The 14975-nt window shown below is 37.6% G+C and overlaps 1 protein-coding gene across 7 annotated transcripts in view; it reads right to left on the bottom strand.

The window, feature by feature from the left end:
• The window catches only part of pde4cb (phosphodiesterase 4C, cAMP-specific b), a 135963-nt gene that overhangs the window by 1783 nt on the left and 119205 nt on the right, over positions 1 to 14975 (bottom strand). For all 7 annotated transcript variants that reach the window (XM_068224267.2, XM_073916272.1, XM_021479705.3 and 4 more), the window contains 8 exons: positions 11692 to 11785; positions 11415 to 11584; positions 7477 to 7575; positions 7163 to 7327; positions 6721 to 6820; positions 3263 to 3417; positions 2551 to 2673; positions 654 to 836 (listed from right to left, as the gene is read on the bottom strand). In XM_068224267.2, coding sequence (XP_068080368.2) covers positions 654 to 836; positions 2551 to 2673; positions 3263 to 3417; positions 6721 to 6820; positions 7163 to 7327; positions 7477 to 7575; positions 11415 to 11584; positions 11692 to 11785 — 1089 coding nt within the window. The remainder of the gene's footprint in view (positions 1 to 653; positions 837 to 2550; positions 2674 to 3262; positions 3418 to 6720; positions 6821 to 7162; positions 7328 to 7476; positions 7576 to 11414; positions 11585 to 11691; positions 11786 to 14975) is intronic.

Here is a 14975-nt window from a genome sequence, read left to right as displayed (position 1 = left end):
GCATTAGTAAATGTTCAATTATGATTAATGGGAAATACCCATACAATCGGACATTCATACAAACACTCGTACCTTATCAATTATTCATTCGATTATTCAATTCACCTATAGAGCATGTCTTTGGACTGTGGGGGAAACCGGAGCACCCGGAGGAAACCCACATAATAACTCCACACAGAAATGCCAACTGGCCCAGCCGAGACTCAAACCAGCGACCATCTTCCTGTTAGGCGATAGTGCTAACCACTGAGCCACTGTACCACCATAATAAAAATTCAAAATATCTATACAAAAAAAAGAAATGTTTGTATAGTTCAGTTTTTTATGTATGTGTTTATATCACATATACTAAATATAATCCACACACATATCTTATGTCAAACAAACTTTCATTTTAGATGTTATTAATCGTAATTAATCTTTTTTCCAGCACTAATATTGACAATATTTTACACTATTCATGTGTTTATTAGTTTTTTTAAATGCATATTCTTTGTTATAATTAAAATTGAAAACTAGCTTTTAATTGGATCACAGTTGATATAATGATTTATGTCCATAAAATGTAGTAAAATTCTTGTATGCAGAGCACAGCATCTTCTCCAGACCCTATTGTGTAAATAAAAAGATGGATATTTTTGATAAGAGCATACCTGAGTGTTTTCCATTGAAGCTGTGTGTTTGTCACACATAGGACTGACGTCTATGCCCTTGTCCCGCTCGCGGTCCCCCTGACTAAAGAACTCCACCATGATGCGATCTGTCCACTTTCTGTAGAGCTCCAGGGGTTTTGTGGGGTTGCTGAGGTCGGCGCAGTGCACCATGTTCTGTAGAACCTTCAAAAGGAAAGAAAGATTCATTTAAATATTCACAGTTGAGCTCAGAATTTTTCAAGCCTGGGTTATACTTTTGCGTCGAGTGATCGGCGTGACCCACGGCGCATGCAACGCCTGTTGCCGTGCATTTATACTTCTGTGCGCTGTTTGTATTCCTCTGTAATAACATTTCAGAAACGCTAGCGTTAGTGTTTATGTTTCTTCGCTGGTGTTTAGTTTTTTCTGAACGCTTCCTTAATGTACAAGTGGCTCAAACTCGCTCATTTTGGCTGGAATTGGCGAACGTGCAACAACATTAATCATAAGGTAAGGTAATCATAATCTCCTTCACAGGACTCGACACTTGTAAACACTAGATGCATTGGGCTTGCGCGGCTCTCACCTCCAGCCACACTCGTCAGCGATATCGTTGCGACATGTAGTTAAATTTTTTAAAAGGTGAGTGTCAGTGTCGCCGACGGCCACGCCATAAGCTATGTGTCCACGCGTATGCTCTGACGCAGACGTCACATTTGCCGCGCGCACTGAGTTCTATAACAGAAAGCTAATTGGCTATTGCATGCTGGCCTCATTTGTAGTTGTAATACTGCAAATTACTATAGGACTAGTGAAATAAAGAACTACATCACGAAAACCAAGCAACGACATAAAAGGATTTAAATGTGCATTAGATGTAGAGTTACATGGACATTGGAAAAATAACACCTGAGCAAATATATTTAAGATCTAGAACAGCGAATTTAAGACTTTTTGAGGCCTAAAATTTAGATTTTTAAATTTGAGACTTTTTAAGACCTCGCTGAAACCCTGTAGGTAGGCTGCCAGCCTCCGTTCAAATTACATCAGAGTTCTCGACCGCTTCTTTGTTTTATTCTTAAATTTATCGCCATGCCGCAAGAAAACTGGTTGGGTCCCGTGGCTCCCGCAGAAACAGCCACGGGAATGCAGATCTCTACTGCAGCGTCTCTCTATGCAGCCACTTTCACTGTGTTATACATCTCAAATGACGAACCCGCAAAAAATGTGTGAACGTTTCACAATACTTACACATGCTTATTCCTAATATATGTGAAAGACACTGTCAGATATTATTTTAGAGAGCAGGCATAAGGTTCAGCTGGGTTCGCTTCATTTTCTGTCTGATTCAGGCACAACAGTAATTCTCTAACGGACAGTATTTATACAGCAGTCGCACAGCGTGTGCGATGCTATTAATCTTGCTGGTGACGTGGAGCCGATCCGCCAATCCCAGCACATTATGTTAGCTGACCAATCCGAGCCTCTTGAGGGCGGGTCTTCAGAGGAACTAGGAAATATGACAGTCGTTTTCATGTTAGCTGAGTAGCTGCATATAATCAAAGTAGGATATGTGGTAAAATAATGTGATTTTCTGTGTGAGCACACATTGCTTTGCATCTTATAAACACAACCAAGCCTTAAAAATACACTGTGGACCACCCCTTTTAAAATGGTTTTAAACAAACGTTAAACTGTTTTATTCTAGACAAAATAAAACTAAGAAGACTTCCTCTAAGAAGAAAAAATATTATAGGAAATACTGCGAAAAATTCTTGCTTTGTTAAACATAATTTAGGAAATATTTAAAAAAGAAAAAATCAAAGGAAGGCGAATAATTCTGGCTTAAACTGTAGCTATTTACACGCCCAATACTGCCGTTGTATTTGTGTGTTTGGTACAATGTGGCCTGTAGTACCTGTATTCGGTCTGAGTAGTTGTCCAGTAGTAAGACTCCTTGACTGGTCACTTTTTTAGTTTCCACCATTGTCTTCAGGTCTGCCAGGAAATTCATGTGTTTGGACATGTCAGTCGCTAAAACCTGGAAACATGATTTTGCCCCCCTTTATTATAGAGAGCAGTCTTTTAAAAAATATAAAAAATCTTAGTGTTCTAAAACATTTTACATGTACTGTATTTCACATATTTGACATTTAATTTTTAACAAAAGTTATTATTACAAATGCATTAATTAAGATTTCTTTATATATATATATATATATATATATATATATATATATATATATATATATATATATATACATACAACAGTTCTGTCTGGTTCTTGAATCTGATTGGCTGATAGCAGTGTGATACTCTGCAATAACAGCACTCGTACAGCCTCTTCACCTTTGTGTATCACTCCGCACATATAGAGTGACAGCAGATCAATAAACTCACTACAGTTTGACAAATATTGCAGCTATCAAACAACATCATGTGCTTTTGAGGCTTTTTTATGTAAAACTTATGAGAATGTGGTTTTTTAGATTGCAATTATGCAGTTTATTTATAAGGATAGAGCCTATTTCTACATATTTATAATTTCTGAGAGACATCACATCTAGCTAAAGACGGTTGACATTGTCTATCCACAAGATGGCGTATATGTATATATGTATACCATGTACCATATCTATAGTCATTTGTCGCAGGGACTGCCGCTGTTTCTTGCTCAGATTGCAGAAGATATCACAATTCTCCTCCTGCAGAAGCTTGAAGCCCACCGCCAAATGATGATTCTCCAATACTGAAGCATCATTATACATGAGAGCCAGTTCAGAGTCTGAAAAACACCAAACAACATCTACTTTTCTGACTGGCTTTTGGATGTCTGCAATTCAGATGGACATCCCATTCTAATCCAAATCTTACATTCCCTTACTTTCAAAACAAAAAACTGACAAAAACAATCTGAATCGCCGTGATCTATAATAAAAAAACAGGCAGCTGTTGTGTCCCTCCAGAATTTTGTGATTCTATGATCGATGAATTTAACACAAAATCAAGCAATTGATTCATGATTTTGTTTTTAAACAGGGCCTATTATGCCCCTTTTGGCGAGATGTAAAATAAGTCTCTGATGTCCCTAGAGCAGGGGTTTTAAACTCGAGGCCCGATAGTATGATAGTTTAATTTGAAACCTTAATTGACCTTAATTTGAAAGTTTAATGTTTGATATGTGTAACACTTTACAGTTTTGTGTTTGGAGCTGAACGAACCCACCAATCACAGTGGGCTCAGGGCTTGACGCAGGCAGAGTAACATTTCCCAGTGAGTGAAAGCTACAGCAGTGTTGCCATGGAATGTTTTCTTCCGTGCCTGCTGGCTGCCTCGTTTCTATTGGGCACAAGCGGACGTTTGTCCCAGCGCACTTCATTCACAACATTTCAAAAAAAGTTGCTACCCAGTGTGACATTATAAATATATAAATGTGTATATAAATCAGTGCCTAATTTGAGCAGGTTCTTGCCGGATCCTGTTCCAGGAAATGTCAGATATTTGTATTTTACTTTCTGGTATTTATTTTAATTGATTTGGCATTAACTTGTGATGGTAGTCATGTGCTAGTTAAAGCAAAATTCATGTTTAACTACTGGTCCTAAACAATGTTTTCAACCAATCATCTTTCTTGCTTTTACAATCATTCTCATTGTTTGGTGGTTATTGTTTCGCGCGCAGTGAGCAGAAAATAAATTAAAGTGATGCGTACGAGGCGGGATAAAACTCAATGCAGCCTAATGTAGTCGTCTGCAGTCACACATGTATATTGGCAATAAGAGTCCCTGGTAATGCGGACCAATTATGCCCCATTCACACAGGGCGTCAGCGTCAACGCTTCCCATTTACTTTGAATGGGTGACGTCAGGCGTTGCCGAACTGCATTGTGGATCCGTCGGCGCCGCTTCAGAGGCGTTGCTCGCTGCAGAAGTTGGGACTAGCTCAACTTTTCAAGAGCCGAAGGAAGCGTCAGCCAATCAGATCGCTGTATGCAAATACACCAGCTAGACAGTGGCCTACTGCTGACTGAATTTAATTGGCCAACGCTGCTATGACGATCGCTGCAGCCCCAACTCCAGACACGCCTTCAGTCAAGCGTTGACACTGAAGCCCCGTTTGAATGGGGCGCTATAGAGTCGCACCGTTATTTGTGGGTCATTTGCATCGCGTTACTTGCATTGTATTTGCATCGCCTCACACAATAAACATTACATATATTTCTACATGATGTAAAAGTAGTTCAAACAAAATGACAACAACACAGTGTTGCTGCTTTTTCCTGTAACAACAGCATGACGGATAACAATAAATTCATTTATTCATTTTCTTGTCGGCTTAGTCCCTTTATTAATCCGGGGTCGCCACAGCGGAATGAACCGCCAACATATATAGCAAGTTTTTACGCAGAGGATGCCCTTCCAGCCACTACCCATCTCTGGGAAACATTCACACACACATTTACACACACACACTACGGACAATTCAGCTTAGCCAATTCACCTGTACCGCATGTCTTTGGACTGTGGGGGAAACCGGAGCACCCGGAGGAAACCCACGCGAAGGCAGGGAGAACATGCAAACTCCACACAGAAATGCCAACTGAGCCGAGGTTCGAACCAGCGACCCAGCGACCTTCTTGCTGTGAGGCGACTGTCAGGGTTCTGCCACTTTGGTCTTGTAAATTCTTGTTTTGGTGGCAGAGCTCTGACACTACTCATGTCTGGTCCTGTTTCTGTCTCTGTGTGCGCGCGCGCCGTCGTGGGTGTACGCAGAGTGTGCCCGCTGCCGCTTGATGTGGCCGCGCACGCTCTGCGTCCCTCAGACGCACGCTCTTGTACTAGTGTTTGTGTTTGTTCTGTCAGCAGCGCGCTGCTTTATTCTCAGCGCCTCCGTCTAGTTGGTTTCAGTTTTGGTTGGCGCTGAGATGAAGCATGCGTGTTGCATGTATGTGTGAGCGCACGGTAAGGTGTTTATCTATCGTGTGCTCGTGTCTTGCCTCTCTTTTCAAAGCACGTGGCTCGCTGTTTACATTGTGGTCACATGCTTTTGTCGTGTGCTTCAGTGTTGTGTTTGTTGTCATGAACATGCGGTTAATGAGTTCTCTCATTGGCTGCATGTTCTTGTCCTGTTAAGTGAGCGCATGGCTTGTGTTGTCTCTCTGTGTCATGCACTCTCCCGTCTATTGTCTTGTCCCACCCTCCTCGTTAACCCATTATTAGTTAATTGTGTTCACCTGTTTGTGTGTTAATTTTCTACAGTTTATATACCCCTCACATTTGCTGTCCTGTGCCAGTTCGTCATCACATGTTGTTGTTTGAAGTCTTGTCCTGTCGTGTTTCCAGTCCTCATCCTTGCCAGCCTGCCCAGTCCTGTTTGTATGTGTATGCATTTGTTTTGTTAATGTTTTCCCCCTCGGGGTAGTTTATTTTGCATTTTATTTTATTTTTATTATTTAATAAATTCCCATTTTTCCTGCACTTGAGTCCTCGCTCCTTTTTCCCCATTTCCCCTCACCAACCCTGACAGCGACAGCACTACCTACTGCGCCACTGCCTCGCCTAACAATAAATTATTATTATTATCATTATTATTATTATTTCTATTTATTACTGATTGATTTATTTTCTTATTACTTTTTAATTTGTTTACTTCTTTACTTATTTTGTGTTTAAAAATTCCAATCTTCTCAAATCTCTTTTTTTATTTGTATATTTTAACACAAAATAAACTAAATAAACTGAAACTGAAAAAATAAACTAATAATAATTTATAACATAATTAATTTCTTGTGGAAAACCTGCAGCCCAGCCTCACCCTGAATCTGTCTCCAGCGACCCCCAGGTAAATTAAGTTTGAGACCCCAGCCCTAGAGCGTCTACGTGAATTTTTGGCTCAAAATACCCTACAAAGTTAAAATGAAGAGAAACAAAATGTGTTTTTTAAATGAAAATGAATTAGTGTGGACATGGCCTTAGAAGATATAAAAAGAAAAGAATATCTCCCTAAAGCTCCCCAACTTTCGATGTCTGACATAGACCCTTTACAATTCCATCATGGGAATCATAGATAATATAAAAAAAAGTCATACTTGTGTTAATAAGGAACTGGTTGGTCACTCCTGGATGATCGACATCATGTATAGCGCTAGCAAACAGAGCGGCCATGATCTCCAGGTCTGTGAACACATCCTAAAGATAAAAAAACACATGTAAAATGGTGTTAGCAAAGGTATATTTAGCAGTTATTTCAAAAACACTTTATTTTGATGGTTCATTTGAGTATTAGTAGACTGTCTGCTTAATATATGTTGATACTGCAGCTAAACTATATGAAACTTTGCAAGTACATGTCAATTTACACTAACCCTAACCCCAACCTAACAGTCTACCTATAATTTAATGAGAGTTAGTCGGTATGTAGATGCAATGTAACTTAAATTCAACAAACAGGCCGTCAAAATAAAGTGTGACCGTTATTTTCCATGAGCACCATGTGTGTGTGTGTGTGTGTATGTGTGGATCCATGTAGACCTCTAGGGCAGGTGTGGAGAGAAGAACGTGTGTGGACTGAACAACATCTGCTGCGTGGATGTTGTTATGGTAGGCCACATCCGCATGGTAGTGATCTTCCAGGGTCATCAGGAATGTTAAGAAGGTGTCCGATGGGATTTTAAAGGTTTTGAGTAAATCTCGCTCCTGAGAATAAAAGAGTGCATTAACATGTTCAAATATCACATCAATTTGCAGATGAAAATAAGTACAGAGATAAAAAGGAAATATTTTCTCATTTATTGTCTACTGTGAATGTTTTTCATGTTTTTTTCATAAGATATTTCGGTATTTACCTGAAAAATGGTGTACATCATCACTGTCAGTGGCCGATTCCCAGAATATTCTGCTATCTTAAAAATATCTATACCCCATCGATCCAAGTCCTCAAGCTCCTGGAGGGAAAATATGGGCATTGTAAGTCCAAGTCCACTTATTATACAATAATCAGTAATGAAACAGCGTGTGTGTTTGTCTGCAAAACATGTTTTTCTTTCTTAGGGCTCTATTTTAGTGATCTAGGCACAAAGTCTAAAGTACATGGCACAAAAGCAAGGATGTGTCCGAATCCACTTTTGCCATTTAGGATGGAAAAATACGCTCTGCGCCCTGGCGCATCGTCTTACAGGGTTGTGCTTATTCTCTTAATAAGTTATGGATGTGTTTTGAGCATAACCTGCGTTAAACCAATCAGAGTCTCATCTCCCATTCCCTTTAAGAGCCAGTTGTGCCATGGTGCATTTGCTATTTACATGGCAGACTTTGTAAGTGTAAAAACTGAACCCTTTACTAGAAAGAAAACAGTTAAACAGAGCATCTACAGCGCGAGAATGAGAGAATGAGGCTCCTCATTCTTTACTTTCACTTTCACTCTCTTGGATAGGGAAACGTGTTGTAAGCACAGACATCTATTAGCCTATATAATTAGTTTCGTTTGTTAAGCGCAAAGATTTGTTTCAAAACTATTTCTAAATTCAGTTCTAATTTCCAGCAAACAAATAAATGAACAATAATAACGAAGTGTGCTCAAAAAGTTATTAATGGAGTTATTTCTAAATGCTCATATTGTGCCCCATATGGTCCAAAACCTGACAGGTGGCCAAATCTAAGTTTGCTTTTAATAAAACAAAAATAAATATGCAACTAAAAAATACTACTACTACTAATATTAACATTATACAAAAGCAAATTGTTCTGAATAAACAAAAAAAAAAAGCCCCCCAGGATGAAGAAGGCATGGAGGCGGTGGTTTTTATATCTATTTTGAAAATAATAATTTTTGTTATATTTTAATTCTTTAATTCTTTTACATATGTAAAGATATTTGTGTATTGCTGTTCATGCTGTGTGTATTAAGCAATGTGTAAGTGAGGCGCACAAGTAACGCGCTCTACGCTGGACTATAGACTTGCTTTGATCTGGTCTATTGAACAGTATATTCTAATTCCTCAAAATAGCAACGCACCAGCAATGAGCCATAACATGCGCCTCCTTTTTTAGACCAGAATGCCTATGGGTGCACATATGAACGCAAATGCATTTGCTATTTAAACAGCGTGGCGCAAATCTTCAAAACGACTCTTGCGCTAAGCTGACACAAGCAAACAATAATTGCGTTGCGCCTTGCGCCGGGTGTATGACAGGGCCCAATAAGACTGAGTAAAGTAAGTATTTCACTTATAACAAGCGAAATAATCAGTAGGATAAGTAAAATAATCAAATTTCAAAATTTCAAATTTCAAAGTGGAAACTATAAATATTTTTGAATATTATATATTTTTTATTTTGACCTTAAAGCAACACAGAGCAATATAAAAAGCAACAACAGTTATAAAGACAGAAAATAAATGCAAAAAAATTACAAAAAAAAAAAAGAGCAAAGACACAAAAATAAAAAGATTTTAAAACCATTATTTCATCAGTTCCTTCAGTATTATACATGGGTCAACAATGTTATCTAGACCAGTGGGCACACGCAATTTGGCTATATCTAGGCCAGTGGGCACAGGCAATGCAGGGTAATACCTGATATCCTTGGCATTTGACAGATAATTAAAAAAGGGTTTCCAGGGGGCTTCGATCCAGCAATATTATCAGATAGATTGTCTCTTAAGTCTCTCTAAATGTAAAGTGTTAGAAAATTCTGAAAGCCATGATTTAAAAAGTGATTTTGATGCCTTTACCCATAGACAAAGAATCATTTTTTAGCTATCACCATTCCATATTAGAAAGCTTTTTTAAATTTGATGAGTGAACCCACGAAGTGAGTCAGACCAACCAAAAACATCGATCGCTGGATTGAGAGGAGTCTGGATGCAGACCTGGTGCAGCGCAATCTGAGCTGCATCCAATGCTTTTTAATGCACTCACCTAACCCCACCCCTAACCCTACACGTCACAGTGACATCACTTACTGCATTGAGTGCATTGTGTCTGACATTACATCGCTGAGTGATGCAATCTCAGCTTGCATCAAATAGGCTGCATCCTAATACTATTGGCTGGATCAGGGGATAGCTCACAAAAATAAGCCTTAGAGAAAAAATCTGAAAAATTTCGCTCCAAATCGTTTGGGCAGGACCAAAAAAGATGTCCTTAGGAGCCTTCTGCAGAATCACATTTGTTACATTTAGAGGAGATGGAGGGGTACAATTTATTAAGCTTAACTCCAGAATAATGAGGCCGATGTACTACTTTATATTGGATTAGTTGGTGTCTTCAGTTAAATGAACATGTATTTAGGACTTTGATAGACTTTTTCCAGTTCTCATTGGTAATTTGAATGTCTAAATCTTTCTCCCAGGAATCTTTCAATTACAAGGTAGATATGTCTGATTATTAAAAACGTCTATAAAACAGGATCAAATCAAAATAAAGTCATCAGGGGTCTGTTCTTCGTACGTGGATTACTCAGTTAGCTGGATTTGGATATTGACGATTTGACATGATCCAGGATCGTTTCGTTCTTCAAAGCTGATCCGAGAGTTGTTGTCATGGCGACAGTTCTGCTAGCTCAAACCTGATCGGGAGCAGGTTCAATTCATATAAACAGGATTAGATCGGCTTAGTTCAAGCAAAGATAATAGAGAAAGTACCGAATTATTATATTTTCTTACAGTAGTAGTTATATACACTTGGGAAAATAGTAAAAAAAAAAATGTAACTATATTTATAAAGTTATAGTTATTATTAAAATAAAGTTATATTAACAAAACGTATGCAATCTGCACCCTCGAAATGAAAGTACAAAGAGAAAATTCATTGATAAGAACTTTTTAGATCGCTTTAGTACAATTTGTGTATGATAATAGAAATGCAGAATATGTGACTTTTTAAAAAAAAGAAATAATACATTCATGCAGTCATGAACATGTTTTGATAGTTAATATGCCAGTGATTTGTTGCAGACGCCTTTACCAATATCAAAATGCTTTTGTAAACATCCAGTTATTCAATACAGCGATTAAAAAAACGGCTACTATAATAAAGAAAATCTTTTCTAAATGTAGAACTAAATACATTGATATGCATTGAAATACATGATGAATACTCTTGACACATGAAAGTGTAAAGCCTGCAGCTCACAACAAATGTCGAAGGTTATTGCGTGTCATATTTAACAAACCGTTTACTGCTAATTTGATGTAATTTTGCTCACATGGATAATTGAATATTAATCAGATGATGTCATTTCACTGCTGTGCCGTCAGCCAATCGTTGCATTGCTGATCATGATTTCGAGGATCGATAGATCTGACCTTCACAACACACGCAGCGATCTCAGATCAGTTCATCCAGACATTCTAATCTGATTCGCGAACTTGTTTGAAAAACCAAATTAGCGATCAGTTATCAAGATTAAAAGATCCAGGATCTGCCAAATCATCTTAGATTATTTAAGCGAGGTACGAAGAACGGACCCCAGGAGAAGCAGAAAGTAATTTATATACAACATGTTCATCTGATAATAGTTCTATTTAGATTGTTTTCAGGAAAAAAACTTTGTTTTAGTTTTAAAGTAGACCTATTTGATGCAAAAATCACTTTTATAAGGGGTTTAAACACAGTTGTGTGGCAACAGTGTGTGAAAATAACCAGCTTCTTATGGTAAAAATGTATTTTTTTAATTAATGATTGTCTATTTACATTTGTTTTCTTGCCTTTCAACATGTTTGAGCTCTTTCTGCCACTATAGAAATCATAGTCTGAAATAATACTAGAAATGAAGGCACACCTTGGCCAGGAGGCTCTCGTGCTGCGTGTTGACACCAAACCGTGGGATGCATGTTGGGGGGAGACTCGGACTGGGGCTTAGTTTTCTCACTCCGCTAATCTGAGACATCGGCCGACGCTTCTTCTCCTCCTTACATGCTGCCGACAGAAGCTCCACATCGTACTGTTTTTCTGCAGCACAAACACAATGAGTGTGTAAAAGTTACATTCAGAATGTAAGAATTAATAAGTGACTGTAAACACACAGCTATAATTATATATTAATTCTTGTCACTCACGTAATATTGTGCTTGCTATGAACTCAGACACCTGGTTTCCTGAGCGGCTGGTCTCCGACAGCTGAGTAAGTTCCCTGTTGAGCATTCTTTTAAACTAAGAAGAATAAAAACATAAGAGTAAAACATTTACTACACAATTATGACATGATTTGAGTAATATCAGTGTAATAATATTAATGACAGCAAATGATATGGACAAATTGTCTCTCAACAGTAGATCAGAACATAACAGAAGAGAATTTGGACTTTTCCCATTTTTAGTTAGAGATATTTTAGCCTAAACACTAGGCGAACGTCACAATTTTCAGGTGTATTTAAACAAAATATTGAATTTTCACGAATGTTTATTTAGTTTTTGGTACTTTCCCTCCACCATGGTGAACTTTTGAACTTTCTTCTCCATGTAAAATCCTGTTATAAATTCCCAATCACCACTAGAGGTCTCTAACACCTTTTCCATACCAGACTCCATCTCCCTTTACACCCTGTGCCTAGGAACTGATTATGGACTAGTGATGTGCGATACCACTGGTTTCCTATCCGATACCAAGTAAAATGAAGGCGACTATTGTTGGCAATACCAATCCGATACCGATACTTTTCCAAAAATTACTGTTTGGGAAATTAAAGTAACAAGTAGTGTACTTAAAAGTGTCACTTCATACTGAATACGAGACATATTAAGTGTTATTCTTGTTTATTGATGAAGAATTATCATACAAAAAAAGAGCCAACTTACATACTCATTGTCACAAAAATCCAAGCCCCCAAAATACAGCCACATTTTCTCCCTCTGTACCTGGCTGTTGCCTACCTGCTGCACCTACGAACTCTAAAAGTGATGTCTGTCTCACCCTAGCAGCAACTGTGCCCCTCCTTTCCTCCTCTTCTGACCGCCTAGTCATGACGTAGTCATATTCTGTCTTGTGATTTATATGTAGACGTTTGATTAGATTTGTGGTTTTACCACAGTACCACAGTGTTTTGTTACACCTGTCACAAACCATATCGTTTGAGTTTATGGAAGTGAAGTAGCTCCACACATAACTTTGCTTGCGGTCACCCATATCCAACGACAGCATGACTGAACAACATGTGCCAGCGGACTGAGTGGCTAGCTAGCGTGATCTGCTGTTGTACAGTGCCATATTACGCACTTGACTTGGCAGGCGGAAGAACAAGTAGTTCTGACTAAGTTGGCATCATTCAGTTAAACTAGGGTAATTTTGGTTCCTCTCCACTGTATTTCTATTTCCTATAAACTACATATTTGCTCCAAATTACTGAAATATCGATATTTTGGTAAGATAATCGATTCTAGAACATACAAAGCTGGTTTCGGAGATATTGATATTTTAGTATCGATCCGCACATCACTATTATGGACTAACCAGTTTCCCACATGTCTATTTAAGCTGCACAAATTGGTAAGTTCTGTTTGGATCATTAAAAAGAGACTGAAAAATAATGGGTAGAAACTAGAAAGGGTCAATGGTTTCATAAAATCGGAAGGAAAGTGGTAGAAATGAGCTATACCGGAAGAAATAGAAAGGATGGAGTATTAATATTGACGCTTTGGTTTTTGACATAATTGTTGTCAATTGTTGTCATTATTGTGGAAAAGAAGAAACAGTAAAACAGGTTATAATACATTATCAGAAATATGAACCAGCAAGAAGTCATTTAGAAGAAACTATAAGAGATTAAAATATGGTATGATTTAATGAACTTATTAAGAAAACAATCAATGTTATGTTGTTTTACGGAGAGAATTTAGTTTTTGAAGGATATTGGATCTTTCACAGTGTATAATGGGTATTTTTTTGTAGCATTGGTTGTATATTCGCTATGGCGGTACATTGTTGGATTGATATCGTCATCTATGGTTTTGGACACCAAAAACAATGGCTGCTCCTTCAAACAGTGCACTATTTAAGGGTATGAGGGGGGATTTCGGAAACAGCTACAGATGTTTGTCTACTTGTTCTAAACACTTCGAAATAGTCATGACATTACTAACCCTCATTTACTGAAATGACCAGGGGCAGTTTTATTATTATTCTGATATTAGGGCCCAAAGCAACTCTAGCCATGGGGACCATTTATTATTATTTTGCTGTTTTTTTTTCTTATAACATTCAGTCACCTTTTCTCTTAGTGCAGAATAATAAAAACACATGTAAAGCACCTCGTGAAACTTTTAAAACTATTTGTTTTCTTAAAAGGAATTCACAACTAGGCGGTTCATTCCGCTGTGGCAACCACAGATTAATAAAGGGACTAAGCTGAAAAGAAAATGAATGATTGAATGAATGAATGATTGAATGAATGAATGATTGAATGAATGAATGAATGAATTCACAACTAGAAATAAGTAAAGAACCATTTTATTTTGAAAACTAAATCTTTACTGATTTGACTGCTGGACTGCTCCATGATTGAAAGTGGGGGACACATTTGTGCAGCAGTTACACTCAAATTAAAAATTTAAGACCCTCAACCTACAAAATATGATAAAAACAATGTTATATATAATTTATAGGTATCATTTATACTTCTAGGTATTTATTTGGGTGCCCGCAGATTTCCTGGGGCCCTAAGTGGCCTCCTAGCTTGCTTATTGGTTAAATCTGTTGAGCTTTTGAACACAAAGGCCATTCATTCATGACTTGCTTTATCATTGGTAGGCCAATCCGGAATCTGAATTTTGTGTATTTACTTGAGTATATGTGTGTAAATCTAAATTTTTTCATTTTTTTTAAATTAATTTCAGTAATATTATTAACTAATATGAAAATGTTCATCTAATTTATGTACAATGCAGTTTGTACAGTATTATTTTCTGTCGTTTACTAGATATATTACATGACAAACTTGCTTTATTTACCAAATAAATTGAATCTAATTGGATTTGCATTTTAAACATTAAATAAAAGTTGAAAAGATTTAATTTTTATTTCATATATTAAGATTTTAGTTATGATACTCCCAAAATAATTCTGCAGAAATCGGCTGACTTTTACCAAAATTCTCAGCAGAAACAGCAAAAAAAAAAATGTCCACAGATTCCATCTGGCCCTAGTCATTAGCTGCAGTTCATCACTACATCTGAACTTACGTGGGGTCGAGTCGGCTAACAGATATGGAGTATTTAGTATGCTAGATGTTGATTTTTTGTTTGTGAGGTGCCGCGACGAGTCTTTGATGCATCATTCGCCCAGAAAAGCGGCCACTGATTTTCCCCTAATCACAACCCGATCTGTCAGCAAGCTTGCTAACTTGCA

The sequence above is a fragment of the Danio rerio genome, chromosome 11 (genome assembly GCF_049306965.1).
Source record: "Danio rerio strain Tuebingen ecotype United States chromosome 11, GRCz12tu, whole genome shotgun sequence".
NCBI lineage: Eukaryota > Metazoa > Chordata > Actinopteri > Cypriniformes > Danionidae > Danio > Danio rerio.
This window is presented reverse-complemented; position numbering and strand designations above follow the sequence as displayed.